General features: G+C 50.8%; 1 protein-coding gene across 1 annotated transcript in view; it reads left to right on the top strand.

Moving 5' to 3' along the window:
* Positions 1 to 14,892, top strand: part of NCOA1 (nuclear receptor coactivator 1) — a gene marked incomplete at both ends in the record, with an annotated part of 93,103 nt that overhangs the window by 42,085 nt on the left and 36,126 nt on the right. The window contains 4 exons of the mRNA XM_084201652.1: positions 822 to 917; positions 3,232 to 3,372; positions 9,238 to 9,385; positions 13,620 to 14,862. Coding sequence (XP_084057778.1) covers positions 822 to 917; positions 3,232 to 3,372; positions 9,238 to 9,385; positions 13,620 to 14,862 — 1,628 coding nt within the window. The remainder of the gene's footprint in view (positions 1 to 821; positions 918 to 3,231; positions 3,373 to 9,237; positions 9,386 to 13,619; positions 14,863 to 14,892) is intronic.

Here is a 14,892-nt window from a genome sequence, read left to right as displayed (position 1 = left end):
GGGGTTGGGGTTGGGATTGGGATTGGGGTTGGGATTGGGATTGGGGTTGGGGCAGGATTGGATGGAGCACAGTGGGGCTGGGCTGGGAATGCAGGCTTGGGATTCGGATTGGGGCTGGGATTGGGGTTGGATTGGGATTGGGGCTGGGATTGGGATTGGGATTGGGTTTGGGATTGGGGTTGGGGTTGGGATTGGGATTGAGATTGGGATTGGGGTTGGGGTTGGGATTGGGTTTGGGATTGGGGTTGGGGCTGGGATTGGGATTGAGATTGGGATTGGGGTTGGGGTTGGAGCTGGAATGGGGATGACAGGGCAGGATTAGAATAGGATGGAAATGGAGGATTGGGGTTGGGATTGGAGATGGAATCAGAACTGGAATTGGGGCTGGGACTGGGATTGGGATTGGGGTTGGGACAGGATTGGATGGAGCACAGTGTGGTTGGGCTGGGAATGCAGGCTCAGGATTGGGACTGGGATTAGGGACAGGGCCGGATCCCTCATCACTCTCCCACTCAGGATCCCCTTTCCCTGTCCCATCCATCTTCTCCCACCGCATTCCCGGCACGAATCCCACAATTCCCACAGCATTCCCAAAAATCCCGGCGTTTTAGGACCAAATCCCAACAACCCCTGCAATTCCATTATCCCAGAACCCTTCCCAATTAATCCCCCCCAGCTTTTCCCTGGGAATTTCAAGGAATTCAACCCCATTTCCTCAGGAAAACCCTTCCAGGGCAGGGAATGAAATCAGGGAGGGAGATCTGCACTCCGGCCCGGGAGGGTTCCGGCATTCCCGGTGTTTTTCCCGGTGTTTTTCCCAGATTTCCAGTCGTGTCTGATCTGCATCGCCCGGCGGTTGCCGCGCCCGGCCGCCCCGGCCCCCACCGAGTCCTTCGTCACCAAGCAGGACACCACAGGTAGATCCCAAACATTCCTGGGAATTCCCACCCCAATCCCGGGATTCTGGGGCTGGTGGGAGTGGTGGGATTCTGGAATGGTTTGGGTGGGATTTGTGGAGCTTCAGTCCAATCCCAGGCTCAGGGAAATCAAATTTTTCTTTGGATACTCTCAGGGATTCTCTGGGAATTCCAGGAATTCCTTCCCAAATTCCTCCCTTTCCCCAGGGAATTCCCTCCATTCCCAGCTCTCCCAGCCTGGCGTTGGATCCATCCCCATCCCAGCTCCTCTCTGGGCAGGATTTTCAGGAATTCCCTTGGAATCTCGGCGATCTCCCTTCCCTTTTCCATCCCTGAATTCCATATAAATCCCTGGGGATGGATCCTGAGTGTCCTGGATCCCAGAATCCCGGAATGGTTTGGGATTATGGGATCCAATCCCATCCCATCCCAACCCCAAAATCCCGGGATTTTCCAACCTTTCTATGGACACTCCCAGGGATTTTCTGGGAATTCCAGCCCAGCCAGGAATTCCTTCCCAAATCCCATTTCCCCTTTCCCAGGGAATTCCCTCCATTCCCAGCTCTCCCAGCCTGGCATTGGATCCATCCCCATCCCAATTCCTCTCTGGGAAGGAATTTTGGGAATTCCCTGGGAATTCAGGACTCCAGGCAGGGTCTCCCTTCCCTTTTCCATCCCTGAATTCCATAAAAATCCCTGGGGATGGATCCTGAGTGTCCTGGATCCCAGAATCCCGGGATGGTTTGGGATTATGGGATCCATGGACCTGCAATCCCATCCCAACCCCACAGTCCCAGGTTGTTCCAGCCTTTCCTTGGACACTCCCAAGGATTCTCTGGGAATTCCAGCCCAGCCAGGAATTCCTTCCCAAATCCCATTTCCCCTTTCCCAGGGAATTCCCTTCATTCCCAGCTCTCCCAGCATGGTGTTGGATCCATCCCCATCCCAGCTCCTCTCTGGGAAGGAATTTCAGAAATTCCCTTGGAATCTCGGACATCTCCCTTCCCTTTTCCATCCTGAATTCCATAAAAATCTCTGGGGATGGATCCTGAGTGCCCTTTATCCCAGAATCCCGGAATGGTTTGGGATTATGGGATCCACGGATCCTCAATCCCATCCTAGCCCCAAAATCCCAGGATTTTCCAACCTTTCCATGGACACTCCCAGGGATTCTCTGGGAATTCCAGCCCAGCCAGGAATTCCTTCCCAAATCCCATTTCCCCTTTCCAAGGGAATTCCCTGGCATTTGATCCATCCCCATCCCAGTTCCTCTCTGGGAAGAAATTTCGGGAATTCCCTTGGAATCTCCCTTCCCTTTTCCATCCCTGAATTCCATAAAAATCCCTGGGGATGGATCCTGAGTGTCCTGGATCCCAGAATCCCGGAATGGTTTGGGATTATGGGATCCATAGACCTGCAATCCCATCCCAGCCCCAAAATCCCAGGATTTTCCAACCTTTCCAAGGACACTCTCAGGGATTCTCTGGGAATTCCTCCCCAAATCCCTCCCAAATTTGAAAGAATTTTTGGGGAAATTTCTGGGAATTTTTTGGGGATTTGACACTTTCTGCAGGATTTGGGGATTTTTTTTTGGATGGGATTTGGAGTTGTTTTTCTGGAATTCGGGGGGTTTTTTTGGGATACCCCAAGAATTCCTTCCCAAATCCCATTTCCCCTTTCCCAGGGAATTCCCTCTATTCCCAGCTCTCCCAGCCTGGCATTGGATCCATCCCCATCCCAATTTCTGTCTGGGAAGGAAATTCAGGAATTCCCTTGGAATCTCGGCAATCTCCCTTCCCTTTTCCATCCCCAAATCCCATAAAAATCCCTGGGGATGGATCCTAAATGTCCTGGATCCCAGAATCCCGGAATGGTTTGGGATTATGGGATCCATGGACCTGCAATCCCATCCCATTCCCTGATCCCACGATCTCAGGGTGTTCCAGCCTTTCCTTGGACACTCCCAGGGATTCTCTGGGAATTCCAGCCCAGCTGGGAATTCCTTCTCAAGCTCCTCAGGGAATTCCCTCCATTCCCAGCTCTCCCAGCCTAGCATTGAATCCATCCCCATCCCAACTCCTCTCTGGGCAGGATTTTCAGGAATTCCCTTGGAATCTCAGCGCTCTCCCTTCCCATTTCCATCCCCAAATCCCATTAAAAAAAATCCTTCCGGATAAATTTTAACCCATCCTCAATCCCACAACCCCAAAACCATTTACGACCGGAATCCCCCACACCCTCAACCCCATTCCCAACCATTCCTCAGACCCCTCCCAACTTCCCAAATCTCCCCAAATTTTCCCTCTTTTCCCAGGAAAAATCATCTCCATCGACACCAGCTCGCTGCGCGCCGCCGGCCGCACGGGCTGGGAGGATCTGGTGCGCAAATGCATCTACGCCTTCTTCCAGCCCCAGGGCCGCGAGCCCTCCTATGCCAAACAGCTCTTTCAGGAAGGTACCGCTGCCTTTTCCCCCCTGGAATCTCCTCCTTGGGAAAAAACGGGAAAAATCCACGGATTTTGGGGTTTTTTTTGGGGTTTTTTGGGGTTTTTTGGGGTTTTTTGGGGGTTTTTTTCTTGGTTCCCGACGGGGGTTCGGAGAAAATGGCGGCGTTGTCTCGGCGGCGGCGGTTTTGTTTTGGGGGTGTTTGGGGTTTTTTTCGGGAGGTGGCAATGGTAAAATGTTTTTTTTGTTGGTGGTTGTAGGGTTTTGGGGTTGGAGCTGGATTTTTGTGGGGTTTTTTTGTGTTTTTCCTTGGAATTCAGACTTTTTTCCCTCAGGGAGGTTGTGGGGCATGGCTTCAGGCCCCTGTTTGGCTTCACTCTGTGTGACGGCTCCATGCTGATCCTCCCTGGGGCCTGTTGGGGTTTTTGGGATCAGATTTTCATTGGATTGGGGTTTTTTTTGGATTGGATTGGGATTTTATCAGGATTTTAATGAGATTTTTTTGGCATTTTTCCCTGGAATTCACTGTTTTTCCCCTCAGCCAAGAGCCCGGCAGGGTCTTCAGCCCCTCATCCCCTTTATGCTGATTGACAGCCTCATTCTGATCCTTCCTGTTGGGGTTTTTGGGATCAGATTTCCATTAAATTGGGGTTTTTGGTATTGGATTGGGATTTTCTCAGCATTTTGTAGAGATTTTTCCAGAATTTTCTTGGGATTTAAGTGTTTTTCCCCTCAGTGATGACCCCGGCAGGGCCTTCAGGCCTTCAGCCCCCTCATGCTGAGCAACGGCTCCGTGCTGATCCTCCCTGTACCCTGTTGGGGGTTTTGGGATCAGATTTTCATTGGATTGGGGTTTTTTGGATTGGATTGGAATTTTATCAGGATTTTAATGAGATTTTTTCAGCATTTTCCCCTGGAATTCTGTGTTTTTCCCCTCAGTGATGAAGGTAGGGCCTTGAGTCCCTCATCCCCTTCATGCTGAGCGACGGCTCCGTGCTGATCTTCCCTGTGCCCTGTGTTGGTTTTTGGGATCAGATTTCCATTAAATTGGGGTTTTTGGTGTTGGATTGGGATTTTCTTAGCATTTTCTTGAGATTTTATCAGAATTTTCCTGGGATTTAGGTGTTTTTCCCCTCAGTGATGACCCCCTCACGTCCTTCAGCCCCTCATCCCCTTCACGCAGAGCGACGGCTCCGTGCTGATCCTCCCTGTGCCCTGTTGGGGGTTTTTGGGATCAGATTTCCAGTGAATTGGGGTTTTTTGGATGGGATTGAGATTTTATCAGGGTTTTCTCAGGATTTTTCTGTATTTTTCCCCGGAATTCAGTGTTTTTCCCCTCAGTGATGAAGGTAGGGCCTTCCACCCCTCATCTCCCTCGCGCAGAGCGATGGCTCCGTGCTGATCCTCCCTGGGGCCTGTTGGGGTTTTGGGGATCAGATTTCCATTAAATTGGGGTTTTTGGTGTTGGATTGGGATTTTCTCAGCATTTTCTTGAGATTTTATCAGAATTTTCCTGGGATTTAGGTGTTTTTCCCCTCAGTGATGACCCCGTCACGGCCTTCAGCCCCTCATCCCCCTCACGCTGAGCGATGGCTCCGTGCTGATCCTCCCTGGGGCCTGTTGGGGTTTTTGGGATCAGATTTCCATTAAATTGGGGTTTTGGGACTGGATTGGAATTTTCTCAGGATTTTATCAAAAATTTACCAGAATTTTCCTGGTATTTAGGTGTTTTTTCCCTCCTTCTTGGCCTTCAGCTCCTCATTCCCCTCACGAGGAGTGACGGCTCCGTGCTGATCCTCCCTGTGCCCTGTTGGGGTTTTTGGGATCAGATTTTCATTGGATTGGGGTTTTTTTGGACTGGATTGGGATTTTATCAGGATTTTAATGAGATTTTTTGGGCATTTTTCCCTGGAATTCAGTGTTTTTCCCCTCAGCCATGAGCCCGGCAGGGCCTTCAGCCCCTCATCCCCTTTATGCTGATTGACAGCCTCATTCTGATCCTTCCTGTTGGGGTTTTTGGGATCAGATTTCCATAAAATTGCAGTTTTGGTATTGGATTGGGATTTTCTCAGCATTTTCTAGAGATTTTTCCAGAATTTTCTTGGGATTTAAGTGTTTTTCCCCTCAGTGATGACCCCGGCAGGGCCTTCAGGCCTTCAGCCCCTTCACGCTGAGCGACGGCTCCGTGCTGATCCTGCCTGTGCCCTGTTGGGGGTTTTTGGGATCAGATTTCCATTGAATTCAGGGTTTTTCCCCTCAGCCATGAGCCCGGCAGGGCCTTCAGCCCCTCATCCCCTTTATGCTGATTGACAGCCTCATTCTGATCCTTCCTGTTGGGGTTTTTGGGATCAGATTTCCATAAAATTGCAGTTTTGGTATTGGATTGGGATTTTCTCAGCATTTTCTAGAGATTTTTCCAGAATTTTCTTGGGATTTAAGTGTTTTTCCCCTCAGTGATGACCCCGGCAGGGCCTTCAGGCCTTCAGCCCCTTCACGCTGAGCGACGGCTCCGTGCTGATCCTGCCTGTGCCCTGTTGGGGGTTTTTGGGATCAGATTTCCATTGAATTCAGGGTTTTTAGATTGGATTGGGATTTTGTCAGGGTTTTTAAAAGATTTTCTTGGGATTTTCCTGGGATTTAGGAGTTTTTCCCCTCAGCGATGACCCCGTCACGGTCTTCAGTCCCTCATCCCCTTCACGCTGAGCCACGGCTCCGTGCTGATCCTCCCTGGGGCCTGTTGGGGATTTTGGGATCAGATTTCCATTGGATTGGGGTTTTTTGGATTGCTCTGGGATTTTATCAGGGTTTTCTCAGGATTTTTCTGTATTTTTCCCTGGAATTCAGTGTTTTTCCTCTCAGTGATGAAGGTAGGGCCTTGAGTCCCTCATCCCCCTCACGCTGAGCGACGGCTCCGTGCTGATCCTCCCTGGGGCCTGTTGGGGTTTTGGGGATCAGATTTCCATTATTTTGCAGTTTTGGTATTAGATTGGGATTTTATCAGCATTTTCTTGAGATTTTACCAGAATTTTCCTGGGATTTAGCTGTTTTTCCCCTCAGCGATGACCCTGGCAGGGCCTTCAGCTCCTCATCCCCCTCACGCTGAGCGACGGCTCCGTGCTGATCCTCCCTGGGGCCTGTTGGGGTATTTGGGTTTAGATTTCCATAGGATTGGGTTTTTTTTGATTGGATTGAGATTTTATCAGGATTTTCTCAGGATTTCTCAGTATTTTTCCCTGGAATTCAGTGTTTCTCCCCTCAGTGATGAAGATTGGGCCTTCAGGCCCTCATCCCCCTCACGCTGAGCGACGGCTCCGTGCTGATCCTCCCTTTGCCCTGTTGGGGTTTTTGGGATCAGATTTCCATTGCATTCAGGTTTTTTGGATTGGATTGGGATTTTAACAGGATTTTCTAAAGATTTTGTAGGGATTTTCCTGGGATTTAGGTGTCTTTCCTCTCAGTGATAACCCTGTCACGGCCTTCAGTCTCTCATCCCCCTCACAGCGAGCGACGGCTCTGTGCTGATCCTCCCTGTGCCCTGTTGGGGTTTTTGGGATCAGATTTCCATTGAATTCAGGTTTTTTGGATTGGATTGAGATTTTATCGGGATTTTCTCAGGATTTTTCTGTATTTTTCCCTGGAATTCAGTGTTTTTCCCCTCAGTGATGAAGGTAGGGCCTTCCATCCCTCATTCCGCTCACAGCGAGCGACAGCTCCGTGCTGATCCTCCCTGTGCCCTGTTGGGGATTTTGGGGATCAGATTTCCATTAAATTGGGGTTTTTGGTATTGAATTGGGATTTTCTCAGGATTTTCTAAAGGTTTTCTTAAGATTTTCCTGGGATTGAGGTGTTTTTTCCCTCAGTGATGACCCCCTCACGGCCTTCAGCCCCTCGTACCGCTTCACGCTGAGCGACGGCTCCGTGCTGATCCTCCCTTAGTTTTATTCTCACTTTTAGGATTTTCTCGGGATTTTGTTGAGGTTTTCCATGATGTTTCCCTATTTTCCCCTGGAATTCCGTGTGTTTTTCCCCACAGTGATGACGCGGGGCACGGCCTTCAGCCCCTCGTACCGCTTCACGCTGAGCGACGGCTCCGTGCTGATCCTCCCTTAGTTCTATTCTCACTTTTAGGATTTTCTCGGGATTTTGTTGAGGTTTTCCATGATTATTCCCATATTTTCCCCTGGAATTCCGTGTGTTTTTCCCCGCAGTGATGACGCGGGGCACGGCCTTCAGCCCCTCGTACCGCTTCACGCTGAGCGACGGCTCCGTGCTGATCCTGCCTGTGCCCTGTTGGGGTTTTTGGGATCAGATTTCCATTAAATTCAGGGTGTTTGGTTTGGATTGGGATTTTCTCAGGATTTTCTAAAAATTTTATAGGATTTTCTTGGGATTTAGGTGTTTTTCCCCTCAGCGATGACCCCGTCATGGCCTTCAGTCCCTCATCCCCCTCATGCTGAGCCGCGGCTCCGTGCTGATCCTTCCTGTGCCCTGTTGGGGTTTTTGGGATTAGATTTCCAGTGAATTGGGGTTTTATGGATTGGATTAGTATTTTATCAGGATTTTCTCAGGATTTTTTGGCATTTTTCCCTGGAATTCAGTGTTTTTCCCCTCAGTGATGAAGGTAGGGCCTTGAGTCTCTCATCCCCCTCACGCTGATTGATGGCTCCGTGTTGATCCTCCCTGTGCCCTGTTGGGGGTTTTTTGAATCAGATTTCCATTAAATTCAGGTTGTTTGGTTTGGATTAGGATTTTCTAAAAATTTTATAGGATTTTCCTGGGATTTAGGTGTTTTTCCCCTCAGTGATGACCCCGTCACGGCCTTCAGCCCCTCATCCCCTCACACTGAGCAACGGCTCCGTGCTGATCCTCCCTTAGTTCTATTCTCACTTTTAGGATTTTCTGACAATTTTCTCCAGGTTTTCCATGATTTTTCCCTATTTTTCCCCTGGAATTCCGTGTGTTTTTCCCCGCAGTGATGACGCGGGGCACGGCCTTCAGCCCCTCGTACCGCTTCACGCTGAGCGACGGCTCCGTGCTGATCCTGCCTGTGCCCTGTGGGGGTATTTGGGTTTAGATTTCCATTGGATTGGGTTTTTTTTAAATTGGATTAGGATTTTCTCAGGATTTTCTCAGGATTTTTCCACATTTTTCCCTGGAATTCAGTGTTTTTCCCCTCAGTGATGAAGGTTGGGCCTTGAGTCCCTCATCCCCCTCACGATGGTTGACAGCTCCGTGCTGATCCTGCCTGTGCCCTGTTGGGGGTTTTTGGGATCAGATTTCCATTATATTGATGTTTTTGGAACTGGATTGGAACTTTCTCAGGATTTTCTTGGGATTTTCCTGGGATTTAAGTGTTTTTGCCCTCAGTGATGACTCCGGCAGGGCCTTCATTCCCTCATCCCCCTCACGCTGAGCGACGGCTCCGTGCTGATCCTCCCTTAGTTCTATTCTCACTTTTAGGATTTTCTGACAATTTTCTCGATGTTTTCCATGATTTTCCCGTATTTTCCCCTGGAATTCCGTGTGTTTTTCCCGCAGTGATGACGAGGGGCACGGCCTTCAGCCCCTCGTACCGCTTCACGCTGAGCGACGGCTCCGTGCTGATCCTCCCTTAGTTTCATTCTCATTTTTAGGATTTTCTGTAGGTTTTCCATGATTATTCCCATATTTTCCCCTGGAATTCCGTGTGTTTTTCCCCGCAGTGATGACGAGGGGCACGGCCTTCAGCCCCTCGTACCGCTTCACGCTGAGCGACGGCTCCGTGCTGATCCTCCCTTAGTTTTATTTTCGTTTTTTGGATTTTCTCGGGATTTTCTTCAGATTTTCCATGATTATTCCCGTATTTTCCCCTGGAATTCCGTGTGTTTTCCCGCAGTGATGACGCGGGGCACGGCCTTCAGCCCCTCGTACCGCTTCACGCTGAGCGACGGCTCCGTGCTGAGCGCCCACACCAAGTGCAAGCTCTGCTACCCCTCCAGCCCGGAGCTGCAGCCCTTCATCATGGGCATCCACGTCATCGACAGGTACGGGAATCCCGGGAATTCCCTCGGAATTTCATGGAATTTCATGGAATTCCTCGGAATTCCGGCGCTGGGAATCACCCGGAGCGGGGCAGGGATGAAGCTCCAGGCACTGAACCTGCCATGGGTGTTTCCTGTTTTTCCCTTCTTTTCCCCTTCTTTTTCGCCCCTTCTTTTAATTTTTTCCTGGAATTCTGGAGGTTTGGGAATTTTGGTGTTTCCTAAGGGAAATTTTTCCAGGGGTTTTCAAAGTCTGGGGAAGGAATTTTTCCTGGGAATCCAATCTCGACTTCATCCAGGCGTTCCCTGGGTCCTCAGTGCTGGATTGGGTTTGGGATTGGGATTGGGATTGGAATTGGGATTGGGGTTGGATTGGGGTTGGGATTGGGATTGGGATTGGGGTTGGATTGGATTGGGGTTGGGATTGGGTTAGGGATTGGGGTTGGGATTGGGATTGGGGTTGGGATTGGGGTTGGGATTGGAAATGGGATTGGGGTTGGATTGGGGTTGGGATTGGGATAGGGGTTGGATTGGATTGGGGTTGGATTGGATTGGGGTTGGGATTGGGTTAGGGATTGGGGTTGGGATTGGGATTGGGATTGGGGTTGGGGTTGGAACTGGGATTGGGATTGGGGTTGGATTGGATTGGGGTTGGGATTGGGGTTGCGATTGGATTTGGATTGGGGTTGGGATTGGGGTTGGGATTGGGATTGGGATATGGATTGGGGTTGGGATTGGGATTGGGATTGGGATTGGGATTGGAACTGGGATTCACATTGGATTAGGATTGGGATTGGGATTGGGATTAGAATTGGGATTGGGGTTGGGATTTGCATTAGGATTGGGATTGGATTGGGATTGGCATTAGGATTGGGGTTGGGATTTGCATTAGGATTGGGATTGGGATTGGCATTAGGATTGGGATTGGGGTTGGGATTGGCATTAGGATTGGGATTGGATTGGGATTGGGGTTGGCATTGGGATTGGATTGCGACTGGGGTTGGCATTGGGATTGGGATGGGGATTGGGATTGGGGTTCAGATTGGGATTGGGGTTGGCATTGGATTGGAATTGGGGTTGGGAATTGGGGATTGGATTGAGATTGGATTGGAATTGGGATTTGAATTTGGAGTTGGATTGGGATTGGGATTGGAATTTAGAATTGGATTTAGATTGGTTTTGAGATTGGGATTGGGGCTGGGACTGGAAATGGGATTGGTTTTGCAATTAGAATTTAGATTAGGATTGCTTTTGAGATATGGATTGGGACTGGGATTAGGTTTAGGATTAGGTTTGGGATTGGGATTGGAATTCAGTTTGGGATTGGGTCTGGAATTGGGATTGGGATTAGGATTGGGATTGTGTCTGGAATAAGGATTGGCATGGAGATTGGGATTGGGCCTGGAACTGGGATTGGGATTAGGTTTAGGATTGGGTCTGGAATTGGGATTGGGATTAGGATTGGCATCGGGATTAGGACTTGGCCTGGAACTGGGATTGGAATTGGGATTAGGACTAGGATTGGGTCAGGAATTGGGATTTGCATTAGGATTGGCATCGGGATTGGGACTGGGCCTGGGATTGGGATTAGGATTAGGATTGGGTCTGGAATTGGGATGGGGATTAGGATTGGCATCGGGATTGGGACTGGGCCTGGAACTGGGATTGGGATTGGGATTGGGTCTGGAATTGGGATTGGGATTAGGATTGGCATCGGGATTGGGACTGGGCCTGGAACTGGGATTGGGATTGGGTCTGGAATTGGGATTGGCATGGAGGTTGGGATTGGGACTGGTCTTGGAATTGGGTTTGGGATTAGGATTAGTATTAGGATTGGGACTGGGATTGGAATTCGAATTGGGATTGGGATTAGGCCTGGAGCAGCCGGAATTCCGAGCAGGGAATTTTTTGGAATTCTTGCTGTTCTCGGAGTAGGATCTGGGAATTCCAAAGCCTTGGAGCAGCCGGAATTCCCAGCAGGGAATTTTTTGGCATTCCTGCTTTTCTTGGAGCAAGATTTGGGAATTCCAGACCTGGACAAAAGGCTCAGAGCAGCTGGAATTCCCAGCAGGGAATTTTTTGGGATTCCTGCTGTTCTCAGAACAGAATCTGGGAATTCCAAAGCCTTGGAGCAGCTGGAATTCCCAGCAGGGAATTTTGGGGATCCTTCCTGCTGTCAGAGCAGAATTTGGGATTTCCAAACCCTGAGAAAGCCTTGAAGCAGCCGGAATTCCGAGCAGGGAATTTTTTGGGATTCCTCCTATTCTCGGAACAGGATCAGGGAATTCCAAAGCCTTGGAGCAGCCGGAATTCTGAGCAGGGAATTTTTTGAGATTCCTGCTGTTCTTGGAACAGGATCTGTGAATTCCAAAGCCTTGGAGCAGCCAGAATTCCCAGCAGGGAATTTTTTGGAATTCCAGCTGTTCTTGGAGCAGCATTTGGGAATTCCAGACCTGGACAAAAGGCTCAGAGCAGCTGGAATTCCCAGCAGGGAATTTTTTGGAATTCCTGCTGTTCTCGGAACAGGATCTGGGAATTCCAAACCCTGAGAAAGCCTTGGTGCAGCCGGAATTGCCAGCAGGGAATTTTTTGGAATTCCTGCTTTTCTTGGAACAGGATCTGGGAATTCCAGACCTGGACAAAAGGCTCAGAGCAGCCGGAATTCTGAGCAGGGAATTTTTTGGGATTCCTGCTGTTCTCAGAATAGGATCTGAGAATTCCAAAGCCTTGGAGCAGCTGGAATTCCTAGCAGGGAATTTTGGGGATCCTTCCTGCTGTCAGAGCAGAATTTGGGATTTCCAAACCCTGAGAAAGCCTTGGAGCAGCCGGAATTCCGAGCAGGGAAATTTTTTGCAATTCCTGCTGTTCTCAGAACAGAATCTGGAAATTCCAAAGCTTTGGAGCAGCTGGAATTCCGAGCAGGGAATTTTTTGGAATTCTTGCTCTTCTGGGAACAGGATCTGGGAATTCCAAAGCCTTGGAGCAGCCAGAATTCTGAGCAGGGAATTTTTTGGAATTCCTGTTGTTCTCAGAACAGGATCTGGGAATTCCAAAGCCTTGGAGCAGCCGGAATTCCCAGCAGGGAATTTTTTGGGATTCCTGCTTTTCTCGGAGCAGGATCTGTGAATTCCAAAGCCTTGGAGCAGCCGGAATTCTGAGCAGGGAATTTTTTGAGATTCCTGCTGTTCTTGGAGCAAGATTTGGGAATTCCAGACCTGGACAAAAGGCTCAGAGCAGCTGGAATTGCCAGCAGGGAATTTTTTGGAATTCCTGCTGTTTTCAGAACATGATCAGGGAATTCCAAACCTGAGAAAGCCTTGGAGCAACCGGAATTCTGAGCAGGGAACTTTTTGGAATTCCTGTTGTTCTAGGGACAGGATCTGGGAATTCCAAAGCCTTGGAGCAGCCGGAATTCCGAGCAGGGAATTTTTTGCAATTCCATCTGTCTTGGAGCAGGATTTGGGAATTCCAGACCTGGACAAAAGGCTCAGAGCAGCTGGAATTGCCAGCAGGGAATTTTTTGGGATTCCTGCTGTTCTCAGAACAGAATCTGGGAATTCCAAAGCCTTGGAGCAGCTGGAATTCTGAGCAGGGAATTTTTTGCAATTCCTGCTGTTCTTGGAACAGGATCAGGGAATTCCAAAGCCTTGGAGCAGCTGGAATTCCCAGCAGGGAATTTTGGGGATCCTTCTTGCTGTCAGAGCAGAATTTGGGATTTCCAAACCCTGAGAAAGCCTTGAAGCAGCCGGAATTCCGAGCAGAGAATTTTTTGGGATTCCTCCTATTCTCAGAAGAGGATCTGGGAATTCCAAAGCCTTGGAACAGCCGGAATTCCGAGCAGGGATTTTTTGGAATTCCTGCTGTTCTCAGAACAGGATTTGGGAATTCCAGACCTGGATAAAATTCCCAGTAGGGATTTTTTTGGGATTCCTGCTGTTCTCAGAACAGAATCTGGGAATTCCAAAGCCTTGGAACAGCTGGAATTCCGAGCAGGGATTTTTTGGAATTCCTGTTGTTCTCAGAACAGAATCTGGGAATTCCAAAGTCTCGGAGCAGCTGGAATTCCGAGCAAGGAATTTTTTGCAATTCCTGCTGTTCTCGGAACAGGATCAGGGAATTCCAAAGCCTTGGAGCAGCCGGAATTCCCAGCAGGGAATTTTTTGCAATTCCTGCTGCCAGAACGGCTCCAAAAAAACCAGGAAAACCCTGATTTTTCCATGTTTTTTTTCCCCCACAGGGATCACGGAATTCTCTCCCCCCAGGAGGCTCCGGGCATGGCCCTTCCCAGGGTGAATCCCAACGTTTCTCCGGGAATGTCGCTGCCGCCTTCCCTCCCTCCATCCAACGGCTCCGTCATGGCCGCGCCCTCCCCTCACCCCGGCAATCCCGCCTCGGGAATCCAAGGGAATTTCGGGAATCCTCTGGGATCCAACGTTGCCTTAAGCCAAACTCCCGGGAATTCCCACCCTTTATCCCACGGCGGCTCCCCCATGAACAGCAGCCCCGGAATTCCGGCGCCGCAATTCCTGTCGCCGCGGCACCGCGGCAGCCCCGGATTGATTCCCAGATCCCGCGCTCCTCCTCCTCCTCCTCCTCCTCCTCCTCCCGGCAATCCCTTCTCGCCAGCCTCTTCCTCCTCCTCATCCTCATCATCCTCATCCTCCTCTGGGAATTCCCGGCCTTTTCCCAACGCTCCCATCAACTCGGCGCTTCCGGAGCCGGCGGCAAATCCGGGATTTTTGAGGCAGCCAAGCTCCCAAAACTCTCCCGGCCGCGTCGTCGGCGGCGTCGGCGGCAACAAATCCGACCCCAAGGACGGCAAGGAAATCTCCTCCATCCTGGGCGAGATGATCCAAGGGGACTCCGGAGACAAAACCTCGGAGCCGGGAATTCCGCATGGATCCGAGGTCGGAGGAGGAGGAGGAGGAGGAGGAGGAGGGGACAACGTCGGGAAGTGTCCCCAAGGCACGAGCCACCGGCTGGTGCAGCTGCTGGCCAGCACGGCCGAGCAGCAGCTGCGGCACCACGCCGACGCCGACACCAGCTCCAAGGATTCCTTGGCCTGCGCCGGCGTTCCCGGGAATTCCCTCCCGCCTCCCTCCTGCCCTTCCTCGCACAGCTCGCTGACCGAGCGCCACAAAATCCTGCACCGCCTGCTGCAGGAGGGCAGCCCCTCCGACATCCCCGGCCTGGCCGCCGAGCAGCAGGACAAGAAGGAAAATTCCAATCCCGGCGGGAATCCCGTTGGGAATTCCGGGATGGCGGAGGCGGAGAAGAAGAAGGAGTGCAAGGATCACCAGCTGCTGCGGTACCTGCTGGATAAGGACGAGAAGGAGGCGGCGGCGGCGCCGGCGCTCAGCCTGGACGACGTCAAGGTGAAGGTGGAGAAGGGCGAGGCGGCCGAGGCGTGTCCGACCGCGCCCGGCGGCGTTCCCAAAATTCCCGCCGGGGAGGAGGTCAAGATGGAGGCGGCGGGACAGGTGGGTGGCGGAGAATCGGGGTTTTTGGGG

Source organism: Fringilla coelebs, assembly GCF_963513975.1.
Source record: "Fringilla coelebs genome assembly, chromosome: 3".
Lineage (NCBI taxonomy): Eukaryota > Metazoa > Chordata > Aves > Passeriformes > Fringillidae > Fringilla > Fringilla coelebs.
Note: the sequence above shows the minus strand (reverse complement) of the source record. Positions and strands in the feature narration are given on the sequence as shown.